General features: G+C 39.9%; 1 protein-coding gene across 1 annotated transcript in view; it reads left to right on the top strand.

The window, feature by feature from the left end:
• MSH3 (mutS homolog 3) overlaps positions 1–20,028 on the top strand; it is an 88,275-nt gene that overhangs the window by 50,583 nt on the left and 17,664 nt on the right. The window contains exons 14-20 of the mRNA XM_083884096.1: positions 5,936–6,123; positions 8,603–8,771; positions 10,943–11,007; positions 12,341–12,457; positions 14,036–14,143; positions 15,716–15,830; positions 19,153–19,310. Of these exons, the coding sequence (XP_083740222.1) occupies positions 5,936–6,123; positions 8,603–8,771; positions 10,943–11,007; positions 12,341–12,457; positions 14,036–14,143; positions 15,716–15,830; positions 19,153–19,310 (920 nt within the window). The remainder of the gene's footprint in view (positions 1–5,935; positions 6,124–8,602; positions 8,772–10,942; positions 11,008–12,340; positions 12,458–14,035; positions 14,144–15,715; positions 15,831–19,152; positions 19,311–20,028) is intronic.

Raw genomic sequence — 20,028 nt, 5'->3', positions numbered from 1 at the left:
CTGTTAATTCCAGATGTCCATCTCCCACATGCTCAAAGCGAGATTCAGTGCCATTTCATTCCATTAAGGGATCCAAGACTCTGAACAGAACACACTGATGGTTTCACTGGAGGAATGTGCTTGTTAGTTCAGTGTCAGCTGCAGGAAAAATAGGTGAATGTGACAAGCATTTTGTCCTCCAGGCCCTTTATACTTCAGTGAAGTTATTATTTGAGGAGGTATGCTGTACAAGGAGACTCTGAAGTGTACAGAGAAGGCTGGGCTGTCTCAGTCATTCCAAATGTTATTTGGAATGTTTTTTACATTCAGGTCAGCCACTGCAGAAATTTTGTGGTGCAAATCCCTGTGCACCAGTGACCTCTGGAGAAGACAGAAGGAAATGAAGGCAGAACAATGGTCCATAAGGCAGAGCATCCTGATGGGAACTCTTGTGGTCAAGGACATCACTGTCTGTTTTCCTGGTCTGAATTACTAATTTTTTTTTTAAGCCTGCTAATAAGTCATATCTGAGAGCATAATTCAAGCTGGCAATTGTTAACCTGGCCCTTCACAAGTTCCCATTGCCTCAAATAACCAAAACATTTTTCTGATTTACCCCAGGTATAACCAATCTGGAATTAGAACAGTATTTTTACAGTAGGAATTAGGTATTACCTTGGGGGTTGCAGTTCAGCTGTGATTTTGCCCCAGCCTGGAAAAGGACTGTGGGAGTGGTTAAGGAGACAAGAGCAATATTGCAGTTGCCATGGAGAGAAGAATTACTTCACAAGGACTAGTTGCTGTTCTCAGTTTGTGCAGGTCCAGCACTTGACACCTCACCAGGCAGAAATGCTCTCCACTGCAGAGGGGCCTCACTCCTCTCTGTGGGAAAAGAAGGGTGGCTGGAGATGAAATGTTTGAGGACTTCTGGGTAGCACTCAGAAGCTGACTGCAAAGGAAATCTGAGAGACGGGGAATTTTAAGGAGTTTTGTCTCAATAGTGCCTGGAGCTGGTGCAGAATCAGGCCTTGGTGGCAGAGGTGGTGCTCAGAGTTTTCCAGCATCAGATCAGCCTGAGGAGAATCACCAAATCCCCCAGCACACTTTGCATCACAGACATTTCCTTCTGACATCAGTGGGAAATACAAATGGCAGGACCCTACTTTTCTTCACCTCAGTTAAAGTGGAGACTGTTCAGCCTTGCTTTGGAGTGTGGCAGAGAGAGTCAGTGACTGATGTTCGAGCAGGTTTTATAACTGGTACAGAGTAAACATGCCATTTGTACTTCTAGAAATGTGTCCTACAGGGCCAACCTGATGTTTCTTGCTGTTCTCATGCCTGTGTTTTCAGTGCATTTCAGAAGATAAATATTTATACAGGCTCAACCCATAAGTGTTTATCTTATTTGTACCCTTTGCTCAATAAATATTATTTTTGACTAAAGCACAGTCACTAAAGGAATTATCATAACAATTGGCCATTAAGTGTAGAAAACAGATTAAAGGGGAGCTGTTTACTTAAGGAGGGAGAGCAATAATCATACATTACCACCACGTGTAGTAAAACATCATTTCAGTTTGTTCTGCCTCTGAGTTGACCCCAGGCTCTCTCTCATTTGCAGTTCCTTATGAGCTGCTGCAGTTGGGAAAGCCTGTTCAGTTCTGGAGCAGGCTCTAAAGGTTTCCTGCCAATGTCAGGCTGCTCACCTGAGCAGAACAGAGCAGGCAGGTGCTGTAAAGGGGGTGTTTGCAGCCTGTCTGCCCACAGCCTCCCTGAGGGAGTTGCCTTCCTGCTTTCAGTGAATATTTCACTATTTCTGGGACACAGTCAGACTCCTAAGAGGACAAAGGTGCAGCTCAGCTGGGTGCCAAATGTTAAAATCGTTCAGTGATGCTGAAAATGTGCCCTTACCTGGAAGGTGCATTTGATATTTCATTGAAGAGGGTGTGATTTTCAGAAGATTCAGAGAAAAAAATGTTACAGTTTTGGTTTTTGGTTTGTTTTTTTCTTGTGTGAAATGAATACCTGTTGCATATGCCTGAGAAATTAGTTACTATTTGTATAGAATGTTTTACATACATTTTCACCAAATCATAATCCTTTGACTTCAGCAAACATATACCTTGTATTTTTATTTTTTTTCCTACTATTTCCTGTGGTAATATCCTGCACATCTTGCTTATACTACACTTTTAATTTTTCAAAGAGTCTGCATCACAGATATTTTTAGGTTTGCAATGCTAAATGCTGATTTGAGCAAACTGTTCCCCGTTAAGCTGATTAATATAAAGTCATAACAAGGAGACTTAATAATCTTAAAATTAAATACCTTATTTTTCCCAAATCAAAGTCTGCTTCCTATGCTAAAGAGATAAAGGTGGGTCTTACATTTGAAAGGAGTGATAAATGTATACTGCATTTAGACACCCATATCTTTTTTTTAATTTGAAATGCTTTTAACTTGGAGCAAGTGCTTAGTGGCTTTTAGCTTTGGGTCTCTGTTGGAAACAATTTCAGTAATGTAAACAGAGCTGAATTGCTGTCAGTGTTGCTGAGAGGGTGTTAGATGTCTGTGATCTTTCCTGCATCCATTTTCAGGACAGTTTGATAAACTGCTGGTTGAAACTATTGTTTGGCATCACTGTCAACTCTGACGTTATTTCTCCAGTGCCAGAGAAGTTATGGCTATCATTGGTGTCATCTCAAAAATAGACTTCAAAAATAGCATTTGGATAAACTTGTTAGAACCTTCTGCAAGACTGTTAAATCCCCCTTTATGTAAACAATTCTTACTGTATTTCTTACTGTATTTTAAAAGTGTCTAATTTATAACAGAGTATGTATCTTTTGTGAAGTTACCTAGGGTTTGAATGGAATCAGTCCCACTATACTGGAGCCCAGATTATTTCAGAGTTATTTGAATGTATCTGTTCCAAGTTATCTGTTTGCTTAGTAAATTATTTCTGCAGTGGAGACATTAAATTTTAGATGCGAAGTCCTGCAGAGGGGAAACAGGAACACTCTGAATAAGCGCAAAAGAGCTATGTTCACCCTAATTCTTGGGGACACTGTTTAATAAGGCTGTTTGCAGTAAAACACAGTGTATTTCCCTTTCTCCAAAGGTCTGTAGTCACAGAATCAAATGGATTTTAACTCATTAGGTGACTCTGACAGTGTCTTGTAGGCCATCAGAGTTGCTATGAGGAACTTATGCATGCTTATTAACCATATTCTGAGAAAATTTTTTTAGGTGCCTTGAAATCCAGCTTTCTTCTCTTAGTGGAGCCTGAGCTTCACCAGCCTCACCACCTTTGCTGGCAAACACCTCAGCCAGGTGTTCTCACCTATAGCCATGAACATCTCCCTTTCCCACACTCCTCCTGCAGATCATATACTGATCAGAGCCCTCTTTATTTCCTTCTTTAAAAGAAGAATAATTACCCCCCCACCCGGATAAACACCCCTGTGGAACTGATGTGTTTCTGCGTGTGCATGTTTGCTCATTCTCCTATCCTGGTCACTGTTCCTCTGTGAATCACCCTGCTGCCTCCAGGAACCTCCTCTGCATACTCTGGAGAAGTCTGGCAGGATTTTATCTCTCATCTTCATGGATGTGGATGATGATGGTGATGAAATCAGTCAGAAAGTGTTTTGTTTGACTTTGAGTCCAAGCCGGGATTCATCATTTGTTTACAGTTGTGGCACTTTCCTCTGTGCTTTGACTTCAAACGCCGGTGACATATTTACTCCTTTATTATTTTGTTTAATTTTGTTGTCAGAACTTCTGCAAGATAGAAATAGTAAGTCTTAGATGATCAGAAAGATGATGATAAATTGCAGCAAGTGCAGAAGAACTCCAAAGTTTTCATGAGGCAGAATAATGGATCATTTATGAAGCAAAACTGAAAGACCTTTTTTTTTTTGTTAAATTGATGATTAAAGGAGAACAGAAGGCTTAGAGGTATTTGAAGAGTGTTAACAACAAAGAAACAGTTCAGTTAGTGTAATACAAAAGAGTAATCTAGAGATATTTGGATTAATTTAATGGAAAGGAAAATTGTGCTGTCTCATAACACTTCTACATGATGATAGTTGTTGCATTATGGATTAGTGGTAAGCACACAGTATCTTGGAATATATGGGCCTGAGAGCAGACAAAAAAAAAAAAAAACCACAGAAAAATTGGAGCATTTGCAGGGAAACCTCCTAATGGGTCTCCTCTGTCCCACAGAACTCTGTGGTTCTGTAAAATACATGAGCTTAGGTTTTCCAGAAATATTCAGGGTGCAGTGTCTGTGGCCCTCCTGAATTCCTAACCATGGTTAAATTGCAGTTTGTCTAATATTTGATTCTGTATTTGTGTACAGACATTCCTTGGGAATAACTGCAGTGGAATAAATGAGAGAATTGCCTTAGTTCTTGCATTTGAGTGTGGGAAGGAAGAGAAAGAAAAATTTACTTTTGAGGAGAAATTGAAAGACAGAAGATGACAAAATAAAAATGTAAATGTGTTCTATGAAATAGTGATTCACTGTAGCCTACCTCTTCTGTGAGCAGTGTTGTACTGGTCACTATACAGTCCTGTCCAGAAATTCAATTATAGATTGCTGTGGTAGAAGAGAAAAAAAAATGTTGGAACAGGAGGATGGGGAGACAAAGAATATTATATATCCTACTGCCTTCCTTGCAACCTCAGGTGAGGGAAATAAACTGCTTTACTTCCAGCCTCGTCAGTTGACTGATACGAGAACTTCAGAAGGCTAAAGGAGGAATGTTTCTAAAGATCAGTAAAATACGAAAAGATACCAGTGCAAATAATTATGGACAACCTTTTTCAAACTTCTGAAACTGGAATGTCCTGGGACTACAATTGAATTCAGCAAGGTTTGAGAGCACTGAGTGTCCACAGGACTGGGTTTCCATGTGCTGTGCAGCTGAGGTGAAGCACAAATGCAAACCCAGTGCTGCACAGAGCATTTCAGAGCCAGCATTGCCTCCTTGGTCCGTCCGCGGGGCAGCTGGGGTGCTTGGGAGTGTGCAAAAGGGAGTTGCTCCAGGAGGGGTGGTAACTGCTTGAAAAGCCCTTCCTGAAGAGGAGCTAAAGGTAACAAACCATGTTAGCACCAGGGAGCATCCAGAACCCAACAGCAAAGTGCTTGAACTACATTACAGGTGACACTGATGGTTCAGAAAGGGAGAGGAGATTCTCTTTTAAAGCTGGTGTTCTTGGTGAGAAGCTGCTTGAAGGGAGCCAGTGTGCTCCTGCTCTGTGCATGTCACAGAGGCTCTGGCAGTGTGGGGTATTCCCTTCTAGAGAATGTGGAGACAGGGAACACCCTGGATAAGTGCCTGAACGAGGTGGGAGAATCTTCCCTTGTGGTGAGGAGAGGATGGAGGATGAAGGGTGGGCTGATGTGTCCTCTTACTCTCCTCATGCAGGGCTGGGAGCAGCCAGGCAGAGCATGAGCTGTCAGGAGCTACAAGCACTTCAAACAGGGTGCTGGGTTTCCCTTTCTCTGCATTTTTTCTTCTCATTCCTGTGTTCTTGTTCCCAGTCTCTCCCTGTCTGTGTCTGACCTTGCCTTTCAAACCCTGTCCTGCCAGGGCAACATTGGGGTGCACAGGACCATGAGGATAAGGTGTGGTGTTCCTGCAATCACCCACCCTGCTTTTTTTCCTGCACTTTACACATTACTGCCCCTTTTTTCTGCTTTCGTATCCACATCTACCCCCAGCAGCAGGAACATTGGAGACCAGCTCTTGACAAATTCCTGAGGACAAGGGTTGAGACAGTTGGTGTGATTAATTAACCCTCCTAATTAATGAGGCAAGATGGTGCAGCTCTGTTACTGTCCTTACATTTTATTTGCATTCTGTCACGTTTTGAAAGAGCAAAAGAACCTGTTAGTGAAAATATAATGCATTGTAATGATTCAGATATTCCTTCCCTTCTCAGTGCTCTACCCAGGAGTTCTTCTTGATAGTCAGCACCCTGTCTCGTCTGGACTTGGAAATTCAAGCTTTTGTCCCAGTCATACATTCCCATGTGAAATCTTCTCTATTAAAAAATGCACTGTTGGAAATCCCAGACCTCCTCTCCCCAGTAAAACAGTATTTAAAGATCCTTAATGAAGAAGCAGCCAAGTAAGTTGAGAAAATACATGAATCTTCTGTCCCTCATAGGCTTTCTGGGTAAATGTGTTCAGTTATGCAAATTATGCATCTTGATTTAATACACCTCAGTTTTATATTTTTTTATTTCGTATTTATATATGTCCTTTTAGTTAAAGCAAAGGTTGTTGTTACCTGTGGCTTACATTCTTTCTTTAAACTAGGTGAGTGAGTATTTTGCCAAGTGGGTGTCTGCCACAGGCTGAATGATTTTTTGAAGGTTTCTGACCTGGTTTGGGTGATGAATGTACAGGGAAATATATTTTGCATTATGTTAATTTGTTTAACAGCTTTCTAATTTATTTTTTTATGAGAACCTATTCCTTTTGAAGAGAGACTAGACCTTCAGCAGAGGGGCAGCTCTGCTGTCAGCAATATGCCTTCCACTATTTTTGTGAGAATTCATAAGAGTGTCTGCCCTTTTTTGTCTTAATTATATCCGTTGTTGGTCCGTGAAGGAAAGAAGACAGAGGAAGATGTGAAATTTGAATTAATACACATTATATTAGATAATATCTTTAAATAATTTGTTGTGTACTGTTTGTTCTGAAGAACTGTTGACTCCACTGTTACCCCTGGAGTCTTTGCTGAGGTTGTGGCAAATAGTTTAGTGTGTTGTTGTATGGGGGCAGCATAGCCTTAAATTTTATATTCAGAACAGACGAAAAATAAACATCCACTTTATTTATAAAACATTTTTTATCTTTTCCAAACTGAGATTGAAAAATAAATCTAAGAATTGAAGCCTAGAACTTGATTTTATTTGCTTCGGATTTAGGGAAGGACCTAAGCTGTATAAATTTAGAAGCTGAGAAGGGTAGAAGAATTTCCTTTGCCCATTGGCAAGGTGGGATTATGAGATTTCTGCTGATGCCTGGTGCCCAATTATAGTTGTGACAGTTTATGCCAAAGCAAACTGTATCTAAATTATACCAGATTTACTGTAGGTAGGTTCAAAACATGGAGTGTTTTCTTCTGTCACTGAGCTAATGATGGTTAGAATAGCATACAAGATGTAAATGATCTGTATTTACATTTATTAAGAATGATTAAGCCAACTTACTTTCTGGCCTTTATGTATCTCAAATGTATGTGGTAGTATTATATTTACTCAAAAATGCTTCTTTCATCAAAATCATGGCTTCTACTCACGTCCATCTATCCACACACACACACACTTGTGCACAGGCAGCATCACATGTTATCTTGTTATAAGGTGTGGATAAAATCTTGTAACTGTTCTCAAAAGTATCCCTTTGCCCCAAGTTGGTTTATTTTTACAGGGAGTTTGAGATTTTGGGATTTGTGTTTTTGAAACTGTCGCCGCTAAAATTTTTTGTAGGCATCACGTAGCAGTGACAGTCTTCACAATCAGCTGCTGGCTACTAGTGATCTTTTTTTTTTTGCCTTGCATTCCCATGGAAACTAGTCTAATTAGCACAAAATCGTTTCTAAAAATTAGTATTGTACTTTAAAATGGCATCTTCACTGTCACTTATGTAATCCCAATGACGATGGAGTGCACAGCCAAAGCACAGCTCTGTTTTACCTGCCTTGCCACTGGCTCCAGCTGTAGCTCCATTTGCAGGCAAAGGAGTAGTGGAGTAAGTAGAATATTAGATTTTTTTATTACTTCCATGTTATAGTACTTTCAGTTGGCTAATTACTTGCTCTCCACATATTAGTTTTCAAGGTAATTGTATAATTAACTTGCAGAGTTCTGTATTGGCTCTAAAATGCAAAGTTATATTGCAATTAACTTAGAGCTGATCACACTGCTTTTTATTGTTTGCCTGATACTTACTAAGGTAAGTTAAATTTTTCTTGGGTTTATTTTTGACAGCTGTATTTTTAATTGCTAGTTCAGCTTCCCAGTTTTAACCATTTGAATGGCATTGCTTGTTTCAGGTTTCAGTCCTGAGCTGAGCTAGTGCTGCCAAAACAATTCTGTCATTTTTTTGGTACTGAAATTAGAAAAGGGCATTGTTTTGCATGTACTTAAAAGTATCTGGGTAATCTTTCTGGAGAAAAGAAGGAAGCTGCTCTGGGAAAGTACTGATGGCATTCTGCTTTGATGAGAGCCTTGGAGGGGGGATTTTTCCATGCAACCCTTATGAAAATGTGCCCGAATTTGGCCAAATTCTAAACGTGTTGAAAATCTGTATTTGTGGTATGCAGAAATTACCTGAAGTTTCACATTTAACTGGCAGTAAAGGTGTTGTCAGGAGTTGCAGTGCTCTGTGTACAGAGTGTCTTTCTGTTCCTATCATGAGTACAGCAGCTTTCAGTAAATGGGCTGTACTATGACCAAGCTCCTGAAAATCTGTATTCAGAGGGGAATTAAGCTAATGTTCAAACAAATAGAAATAACAAAATAAGGATGCAGCTGGTAGAACTGAGGTTTATTCTCTCTCTTTTTAACATTATTTTCTCTTATATTTCTTATGGATAGGACTGGAGATAAAACACAGTTGTTCAAGGACCTCACAGACTTCCCTGTCATCCGAAAGAAAAAGGAGGAGATCCAGGATGTGCTTTCTAAAATCCAATTGCATCTGCCAGATATTCGTAAACAGATTAAGAACCCTTCTGCAGAGTATGTTACAGTTTCGGGTCAAGAGGTACTGTGGAGTTTATTATGTATGACTGTACCCATCCTTGCCTAGAAAATAGCTTAAAAGCGGGACCTAGCTGGAACTCTATTCACTGAGTGTGGTGCTTCATGAGGGCATTTGACTATAATCTTTTGTACAACTTTGAAGAGCAGTTTTCTTGCTGTGCAACTCCTTTATTTATTAAGTCAATCATTTTAGTGACTTAAATAATAGAAACACATTAGTGCAGTTGAATTTGGTTCAGTAATTCTTTGCTTTTCTGTCTACGTAAAACCACATACTTCCAAGGTTAATTGTATGGCTATTAAGTGCTGGAATACTCTCAGAGAACCAGGAAGCACAGCATTTGGTTAACTTGAGGAATGGTGAAAGGATTTCTAAGTACTGAGTCAGACTGTAATTTGAAAGATGGGAGAGAAGAGGGAACAGTATTAAAGAATGATAAGTGTTGTTTTACTTCCAGTTCTCAGAAATGGTGTTCAGGACTGGAACTTTTGTTCATGGATGTACAAGTGTGGGCAGGATGCGATCCAGCGAGCTGAGAGGTTCAGTGGTGGAAAACAGAGACAACAGACACTGCCACATTTGTGGAAAAACTGAAAGGAACAGTGAGGTAGCACTCCTCAGCGTTGTCCTCTGGAACTGAGAGTAGAAAGTTGGAAAAACTCTGCAGAGAATTGGGGAAAGAAAGGAGTTAGGGAGCAGGATGAGAGTTGTGAATAGAAGAGAGGAGGGTGTGAGGACAGGGAGGGAAAGGGCTGGAATTGGACCATGGGGCATTTAGGAAGCTGAGAAAGATCCAAGAGACAGGAGGGAGTAAATAGACACTGCTGAAAATGAGGGAAGGGATGAATTAGAGACAGCAGCCTTTGATAAAGACCTGAAGTAGATGTTCCTGTTGAGGGTGAAGCTGAGAACAGGAAACACATGGCTCAGGAGTTGGGTGGGCTGTCAGCACAGGGGCTGAAATCCAAGGGAAAAGTGGAAAAGTGTGTTTGAGTATTGTCTGAGATGGAAGAGCAGGATCTGAAAGGTTTCTCTCAGGGAAGCTGGGTTAATAGCTGCTATCTTTGTGAAGTAAAGGAAAAGAGGAACTGATCAAAGAGAGGAGAGCATCCAAAGAAGTACTGAAAAGTGGTTTTGGAGGCAGCAGGCACTGCACACATTTCAGAGAGGAGGTCTTTGTAGCAAGGCACAGCTCAGAAACCTGTGCAGACAGAGATAGTCGGGGTGCCTCGATGAAAGGAGCTGCAGAGGCTGGGGAATAGCTCTTATTTCATGATGTCTGGTGCGAGTGTTTAACAGACACCAAAAGAGGCAGCAGAGATGGGTCAGAGAATATGGTCAGTGAGGAAAAGAAAAATGCCAGAGGCATGGAAATAATGGAAACTCAATTGCATGGGAGGAATAGAACACAGGATAAGAACAGGAATTTATTTGATTTGAGCTCTTTCTTCCTTAGATCTGTATGGTATATTCTTCCTATGTTCTTGTAGCACCTGGATAGATGTAAGGTTCAAATGTTCCTTCACAACAGAGAAATACCTTGGAAGTTTCCGGTGAATTAAGAATTACTGCACCCTGTCCCTGCTCTGTTCTTGTGTTAGGATTGTTATCCTTGTTTGTTTTTGAGGATGATTCCTGGCTCCTCTGGAAGTTTCTATCTAAATCTTATTAGCTACAACGGAGAAGTTTTGCCAGACGTTGGTCTTGTGGCTTTCCGTAAATGTGGTCAGGTTCTGTGTTAACCTAATCTCTGCAGGAAATTTGTTTTCCAGCTGAATTCTGTGACGTGAGAATGCCTCAACTCTCTGACATCCAGGACCTTAGGCTATTGTTACAAAGATAACTGACATGAATCATATAAAATAAACACGTCACGTAAATTTCACTGCACTGAGCATCTTGACACTGCTGCTGGTTTTCCCTGTGCTTCCTTGTCTGACCCCGAGCTCACTCAAACCTGAAACAAAGTTCTGTAGGTGCAGAAGGGTTATGTATGTCATAACCCCAGCTTTTTGGGGGGAGGAAAGAACATTCCCTCCTGGTCTGCTCGTTATCTTCAGGCTGAATATGGTTTTCCTCTGATGCTTGCAGTTTCTGGATAAAGGATGATTCTGGTTCTCTAGTCTTCCTGACTTCCCATGATGTGTAACATTACATTTCTTTTATTTCAGTTTTTGATAGAAGTCAAGAATTCCCATAAATCATCTGTGCCATCTGACTGGGTTATGGTTAGTAGGTATGTAAAATGTCTTTGAAGTTTGTTCTGTTTTAATATAGAAGAAGAAACAAAAGATGTTTTGGTATTACAATTCTTTACATACACATTCTCATTGTCCCATGTGTTAAGGGTTTTTGTTGTTGTTGTTGTTGGTTTTTTAGCTGAAAACCCAACCAAATTGTAAATCTATTGCTTAAAAAAAAAACAACAAAAAACCAAACAAAACTGATAAAAAATTGATATGTTACAGTATTTGTTTTTACACAGTATGTCCTCAGAACACAGAATTACTCACCCAATCCTTCAAGGTGCATGTACTGGTGTCAGATCTATGACCTTGATTCAGTTGTGCCTGTAGCTTGCACATGCAAATCCTTCATACAGTTTTGATTGTTGTTGTTTTATTTAGAAAGATTAAAGTAGATGTGCAAGCAACTGCTTATACATCTCAGTAAATTCAGCGCATTTGAAATATAATTTTATTTACTTGTCCAGACCATTTCTTCTTGCTTTGTACTTGGTATAATGTAAGCTTGATTTTGGATAATTTTCCAGCAGGTGAAAGAGATGGACTGATTTATGTAGTTGGCTTTTTTTCTTTTCAGTCATTTGATTTATGATTTGAATTGTTTGAATACCTGAAAGTTACAATGTCCATGTAAATGCTGAATTCTCTACAAGCCCCTGTGTGTAATGTGTGAGCACAGTCATCTCTCAGCAAGTTGAACTCTGTTCTGATGCTCTATTCACTTATGCAAGAATTAACACTCAATTCTCTTTTAATTAAACTTCTTTTAATACTCAGAAGTGCACAGATCAGACAGAATTAACATGGTGAACAAATTACAGCTAATCTGGATTCTGTAAAAGAATGCCTGGATATGCCAAATTGAGTCCTTAATGAAAATACATAAATAAATAGCAAGTATCTCAAGTGAAAATTACCAAGACAATCTGTATTAACTACATCTATTTCAGGCTTATCATGAAGTTTTCCTCTTCACAGTAAATTTGTTTTTGTCTAGTTCATTGTTTATCAACCTGTCATGCACTTGGCCAGCTATTGCTGAGCAGTTTTGTGAAATATGTAAACTTGGGTGATAATGCCACTCTGTGCACAGCATTTCAGAGCCTCCTGAGTGGGCAGCGGTGCCGTGAGCCGCCACTTCATCCGCAATAGAGGTCACTGGAATCAATGGGGTTTGGTATCACAATGGAGGAACTTTTTTTTGAAAGCACCCATTGTTGAGGCTCAGGGAGATTAAGAAAATGAGTCCAATTTTGCATGTGGATGGTGCAGCTGATTGCTTGGTAACCTTGATTTGCAATGAGCCCTCTCTCCCCGCTGCAGCACGAAAGCCGTCAGCCGCTTCCACTCGCCGTTCATTATCGAAAATTACAGAGTCCTGCAGCAGCTCCGGGAGCAGCTCGTCCTTGACTGCAGCGCTGAGTGGCTGTGCTTCTTGGAGTGAGTGCACCAGGCAGTGCCAGCTTACACCTCTGTGCTCTGCTCTCATAGAAGAACAGGAACAGAAAAATGCTTGTTTTGTAAATGAAGACATTAATAATTACATTGTCCACACCAACTTCAGTAGTCAGTTAAAATGCTGTTTTTTGTTTTAAAGCATTTGAGGGCAAAATTTCTCAGCCCAGGTCCTGAGACCAGCAGTGATGTCTCTTAAGCTTTAAAATTCTGATGAAAATACACTATTAAGTATACAAGGTGTTTTCCAAAGTTTGAAAAATAATATCACAGCATTAACAAACTGAAAGTACAACTGACTCTGAGTGAAGCTGAATCTAGTTGGTTTAATTGGTTTTATTATATTACTTATTAGTATTATGTAGTAGTTTTATTATTTTTTATGTTTTGTATGCTACCCTGACTTATGAGCATTTTTAGAAAGTAGTGGGAGTTTATTTTCCCTCACATCTAGCATGTGTGTTTGTCTGAGATCAGAGTTTTCAGTGGGATTATTTGCCTGTTTAGCCAAAGGATTTTAAAATGGGAGTTTAAAAAATACTTCCTGAACTTGTGAATGCCTTTAATTTTTCAGTTGCCTGATTATTTCTAATTTTTTACTTGCATGAATTGCAGAACTACTGAAATTGTTCCTTGGGCAGTGGTAGTTTGCAAGAACTTAACAAGTCCCTGCTCAAGTTATCTCACTGGATTTGCTTCCCATTAGGAACCCAGAAATTCTGAAAATTGAGTAGAAACTGGAAAAACATTCCAATTCATACTTCTCCAGTTGTGTTTCCTTTGCAGTACTTTAAAACAGTTCTCTCTATGTTCACTTGTCTGTTCTGAGTAGTGTTGCAGGAGAGCACCAGCCAAAAAGGAAAGACCTGTGTGTAGGAAAGTGCTTCTTTTTATCACCCCTCCATTCATTTATGTCTTTGTTTATTAAATTTTTCTCCCCTGCTGGTTTTATATTCCATATTGTAGCTTTGAGACTAGGAGAGAGGAAAAAAGAAATTCCAGAGGACTAAGAGAATGAACTTCACTGAAAACTCTGTTCTCCTGATAGCATCAGTATTGTACTGGGGAAGCAGCACCATAAATTGAAAATGGATTTTTGAATTTTCTGTTGAAGATACCATAATTCATTGACATTTTAGACATCTCCTGTGTTCAGACACTTAGTTTGGTTCTTTTTTGATTGTAACTTTTGGTTGAGGCTGAAGTCAACAGTTGGGATTCAGCTACTGGTATTCTATATAAAGTCTGATAAATTGTGGCATTTTTGTACACCTCAGGTAGGCAGCAGGGATCAACTTCTGACCATTTATGAGCTATCTAATGAATTTAATTTTGCCTGATTTAAAAAAATAATCGCTGTTAGAGTGGGAAGTGAAGTCCACCTTGATTAAGGTCCTCAGGTGGTATCTCATACACTGCTGGGAGATTTGGATTCAGACTGATTTAAAGAGCTCAGGAGCCCTTTGAGGAGCTTGCACGTGGTGCATTTTGACAATCCTTTTGTATTTGTACGGAATTATTTCTTTTCCTGTTTCTGTGTAACTTTTCCCTGTTTTGATGCAGCCATTTCAGTGAACATTATCACCCCGTGTCTAAAGCCATTTGTCACCTAGCAACTGTCGACTGCCTGTTCTCATTGGCCCAGGTGGCCAAACAAGGAGACTACTGCAGGTAATAAATTTTTAATTTTTAATTTTTACGTAGGATTTTATACGCAATTATAAGACCACATTTAAAATAAATTATCTTGTAATATGTATGCCATGATAAAAAACATTATTAAAGTTGTTTACAGTAGTTTCAACTTAATCTGATTTTACAGAGCAATGTTTCTGGACTTAATGCAAATCTGTAAACACTGCAGTTCAATTCTGACATCTTAATGTTTGTTGTCTGACCTGAGTCTAGTAGATGGTATCTTACATGCAAATAATTGTTGTACTTTGCATAGACTTTTTTCTGTCTTTTTTTTTTAATAATTACTGTTTTTTATTCTCAGCAAGGTCTGAGCTTATGATATCTTTCTGATACATAGGAATCTAGAGTATCTGAGATATGTTTCAAGGGTGTATCTCAGGTAATTAGTAGATAAATATTAGTTCCAGCTTGCAGAGCACTGGTGATGCCTCAGCTGGGCTCATGTGTAAGAGCTGCTGCCTGTGCCCAAGACCCACACACAGATACGGGGATGAAGAGAAATCCACTTGCAAATACTTCTGCTTTGATACATCATTAAAGATAATATAGATCACTTCTGGGCTCTTGGGATCTTGGGTGTCTCTCTATCAAAATCTCTTTGAAAATAATTGCTCACTTATTTCGGTATACTCAGCTGAGAAAACAAACTGAAATCTGATTAATTCACTGTGCAGAATGTAAATAATTCACTGAATTTTAGAGCGGCTTAGAGCTTACCAACCAGCAGGAAGGAGACTTCTCAGTGAAATCTCAGCTGCAGGGAAGGTGTCAATAATTAATTTTGGAGGGCTGCTGAAGGAAGAGATGGGATTTTAGTATTATTTTGGAGGAATATTTTTTGGTGTGTGAGGATTGTTTCCTATGGCCCTGCCTGAGGCAGGTGAATGAGTCAGGACAGGGGCAGAGGTGTTGGAGAGTTGTGAGCCCCTCTTGCAGTGTGCTGGAAGCCCTTCCTTTGCACAGACAATTCATCAGGGCTCTCAGGCAGCGAAGTGGAGCTGTAAAGGTGATGGTGTGGGCAGTCCAGAGATCACCATCTGGTGTCTTGAGTGTCCACTCTGCAGACTTTAATTGAATTTAAGAAATGCTGTTGAAGAGGTGGTATGAGGTTTAATGATGTACATACATTGGTTTCATCTCACGTGTACAACTGTTGGAATTATCTTTGTGCCAAACCCCCTCACCATTATCAGTTTGTACCTCTTTCCCCAGTGCTTTGTGTTTGTAGGATGCCATTTATTTGATTTCCATTTTCCTTTTAAATTGCATTATCATTCTTCAACCCAAGAAAAATCTCACTTCTCTTTGAAGTCCCTTTCCAGTCTTAAAATTCTGTGGCTTTATTCCACATACTTTTCTCAGAGAAAGTATTCTTTAGAAAGTATTTTCTTTAGAAATACATGATTACATGGCAGTAATTAATTTTTATAATTTGTATTTTTTCCATGGAAACTTATATCATAGGTCCTGCAGTCTTCAGCTACAGTAGTTTTACATAATTAGTTACAAAAGAACACTGAGATTAATACCTTTCCTTTTTTGCAGACCAACTGTGCAAGACAAGCGGCGTGAAATAATCATAAAAAATGGGAGGCACCCTGTGATCGATGTTCTGCTGGGAGAACAGGATCAGTATGTTCCAAACACCACCAGCCTCTCTGTAAGTACCCAGAAACTGGTTGAGCTTCGAAATCGTTCAGGGCAAGGAGACTGGCGTGAGCTTCTTGGCCAGTAAGTTGAAATAGGTGATTTAAATCTTACAGCCTGCTGGGCTGCATTTCAGAGAGGTGTTGCTAGATGTCACCACATCTGTTCTGTCCCTCTGCTGATTCCTTTGCAGCCAGATGCTCTTTTTACAACCTTGTTCAGTCTCAAGGCTTAAAGAAAAGAAAGGTAATCTCAAAATCAGGAAAATACGTGTTTCAATCAAACGGTTATTTTCAAAAAACAAATTAATAATTACAGGTTTTTCAACAGACTCATCATAGAGAGTCTACATTTTGTCAAAACTCTAATTTTTGGAATTCTTTCATATGAAAAATACATATTACAGGTTCAATTTTTCAGATTAATTCTAAGATTGCTTGTATTTTTAAAATGTATTTCTCTACTGTGCAGTTTCCTTTCTTTATGGAAATATTAGTGTCATACAGCCTTTTTCCTGATACACTAAAATCTGTCTTTTAAATTACATGCCTGTTTGAAGTTTTTTGTTAAATATTTATCTTTCCATATACTTTTATAAATATTAAATATCTGTTCTTCATGAATATAAAAGACATCCTCACAACTTATCTCTGAGGTCTCTCTTCTCTTTGTACAGTAAATGTAGGAAAGGTATGAAACAGCTGCCAGAGTGGGACATCGCTGTAAAAATAGCATTTAAATTTGTATGTATTTCTTGGGGAACATTTTTAAGTGCTGTTGTATACTGAACAATGATACAGATACTTTGTAATACATCAGAGAAGGTTTTCAAAATTATTTGTCAACTCCAAACAAGCGACAGATGGCACTTCCAAAAAAATTCAGCATGTCATTCAGGAATCATCATGCACTTTTCCCTCTTTAGTCCCATTCTTATGCTGGCTTTCTAAATACTGAATATTACAAAACCAAGTTATCATGGCAGAATCACTTCTGCTTCTACAGTTCTTTGAGTTCTCTTTTTCTTCAGAGAGGTGGGTGGGAACCAGTTTATTAAAGCGTCTCCAGTTTTCAGCTGATGTGTTTGAATCAGCAGGAAAATACATCTCTCGTCATGTTTTCAGCTGAAATGTTGTCAAATATCTAACTTGAGGAAAAGCTTTTTTTTTTTTTAAATCCCCTGAAATAAACAGCTTATTTTTCCATTCGTCCTCTCCTCCTCAAACATTTGTGGGTTGTTTTAGAACTTTTAGCTTCAGCTGTGAATTCCATGTTGGCTTATGGCTGCATCAGCTGTAAGGACAGAGGGTTCTCTGGTCTGATATTACAGCAGATGTTCTTTCTGAAAACCAGAACCCTGGCAGAGCAGCCATCAGTCCCACAGCATGGCTGGAGAGAGCCTGGACAGACACCAGACACATGCAAAAAATTTGTGGATCCTAACAGATGAACTTGTGAACTCATTCTGGTTTTGAGTATCTATAAATTCTACTGTGTTGAGCCCTGACAAAGTTTTAGTAGCAGGACTGAATTACACTTTGGAGACTAGAGTGTTATGAATTTTGTTTTCATATAGTCATGTGCACTTTATTACATCCAATCCTTTATTCCCAATAATGGCATTTTCTATATTTTGACTGTATTGTGACTTTCGTATGGATGAGGTTTTTTTCGCAAAAGCTGATCAGCTTTTTACATGTAATATATACTGATGTCCTGTATCTTCTCTAATACCTGATTTATAACATAAGTGACAGTCCTGTCTGCGTTTTGTCTGTGTCCCTATAAACAGAATGAAAGCTGAGTCTGAAACCCAAGTCTGTGAAGATTTTGAGACCTGCTGGGTGGAGATTGTTGGTTGCTGTTACCACAGTGCCTGATCAGTGCCAAGTTCCCCACACAGTGTGACTAATGTCCATTATGCACAGCTTGTCCTGTCTCCCTGCCCCTCCTGCGGGGCAGGGGGGAGTGCTGGCTTCTGTTTAGATTGTCACTTGGTGCATTTCATTAGATGCACCCCATGGGAAAGTCTAGCTGTGTGATGTCCTTGCATAACTTAAGCTCTTAGTTTTGACTCAGGCTGTGAGAAAGCTTTATAGGTTCATTGACAAGTTTAATTTTGTATCAGCAATTGTCTTCTTGCACTAGAGGAAGACAGTTTTATTCTGGAGCTGTAGACACATAGCAGTACTGTGGTGAGTCTTACAGCTGAGATGAGTTCTTGTATCTGATTCCATTTTCTTGGGTCTGGTTTTAATAATTAGAGACAGTGATGGAGGTTGGGCATGGTCTGCTCACAGCATCTGTGTAACAGTCTAGTATCGCCAGACTCAGGAATGTCTTGATGCTTTGTAGCCACTGTGAATGTCCTTATGTCATATCCAGCCAGGCAGTTATGAATGTAGAATCTAGGTCAGATCTTTGCGTACCAGATCTTCTCATCTGACACTGAGAACTCAGACTGGAGAGGAATCCAGATCACAAATAAATTTGGGCAGTGCTGGCTTGTGCTGGAAGCCCATGATTTTCTCCCTTTCTCCAGAGAAATTGCACAGAATCCCAGAATGGTTTGGGTTGGGAGGAACCATAAAGCTCATCTCATTCCACCCCCTGCCATGGCAGGGACACCTTCCACTATCCCAAGGTGCCCCAACCTGGCCTTGGGCACCGCCAGGGATCCAGGGGCAGCCACAGCTTCTCTGGGCACCCTGTGCCAGGGCCTCCCCACCCTCCCAGGGAACAATTCCTGCCCAAGATCCCATCCAGCCCTGCCCTCTGGCACTGGGAAGCCATTCCCTGTGTCCTGGCCCTCCAGCCCTTGGCAGTTGTCTCTTTCCATGTTTCCTGCAGCCCCTTGAGGCCCTGCAAGGCCACAGTGAGGTCAGCCCAAAGCTTCTCCTGTCCAGGCTGAACAATGGCAGCTGTGCCAGCCTTTCCTCCCAGCAGAGCTGCTCTATCCCTCTGCTCATCCTGGAGCCTCCTCTGGCCTGGCTGGATCCAGCCCTGCATCCCTCAGCATCCCTCACTGCTTCCTGTGCTGGTGACCAAGTTCCTTGATTGTTTCTTGGCTCCTTGGTGGAGAACAGGAAGATTCTCCTTCACTCTGTCCATTTTGCTCAAGAGTAATCCTAGTTGATTTTGGTGCATCTGGGTCTTGATAATATCTGGAAAGGTGAATGCGATGAACTCCAAGAATGGAGGAAAGCTGTTCACCTAGAAATGGAATGTTTAACCCTGCAGACTTGTCTGTATCCTATCCACATATGCACACCAGACTTTTTGGTAGAAGGACCATGTGCAGGGCAATGTATTTCACTACTGTTTTGTGTTTCCAGGGAGATGGTGAAAGGGTCATGATAATAACTGGGCCCAACATGGGAGGGAAGAGCTCCTACATCAAGCAAGTGGCACTGATCACAGTCATGGCACAGATTGGCTCTTTTGTTCCTGCAGAAGAGGCCACAATTGGTGTTGTGGATGGAATTTTTACCAGGTAATCTCTAAAAACTGGAAGTGCTACTGTGGCAGGGGGTGTGTGTATCAAAGTATAATTTAATTTTTCATTTCGAACCTGAGAATTTATACCTGAAGTTTCCTCTTTTTTTCATTTTAAAGGCATGTTAGGTTCATTACTAGGTTTTGACTCCAGTTTTTTGGTAAACTATGGCACATGTTTTGTAATCTTTAAATCTTCAAAGGGTAAGAATTTTAATGTGTCTGTCTTGATTAACATCCAGGTATCTAGCTTACCTGCCTGAATGGATATCTCATCTAGATTTATTCTGCTGGGTGTTGGCCTAATGTTTCCCCTAAAATGAATGTTGGCACCTCTGAAAATCATGTCACAATTTCTGTTGTGAAGCTCTGTTGTGCATACTCACAATATTACAGACTGAAAATGTTGAGCTGCATATATTCTGTGCTTAATCTCCTTCCTGTACTATCAGTCCTTAACACACTTGGTATCCTTTTAAGAATGAATGATGGTAATTTATTTCACTGTCTCATTCTTGAGACATTGCTGAGTAACTTGTAAAAATTATCAGAATCAAAACTCTTTATATTATAATCTAATATTGCTAGGGTTTATTGCCCTATTTCCCCCCTTTTTGTTTCAATTAGTCAAAGTTTTGTGTTACTGGTGGTGTTTGAGATGCTTTATCATTAGTGATTATAAGTTTCACAGCAATCAGATGCCTAAGCTAGAATTT

This window comes from Zosterops lateralis, assembly GCF_965231275.1.
Source record: "Zosterops lateralis genome assembly, chromosome: Z".
NCBI lineage: Eukaryota > Metazoa > Chordata > Aves > Passeriformes > Zosteropidae > Zosterops > Zosterops lateralis.
This window is presented reverse-complemented; position numbering and strand designations above follow the sequence as displayed.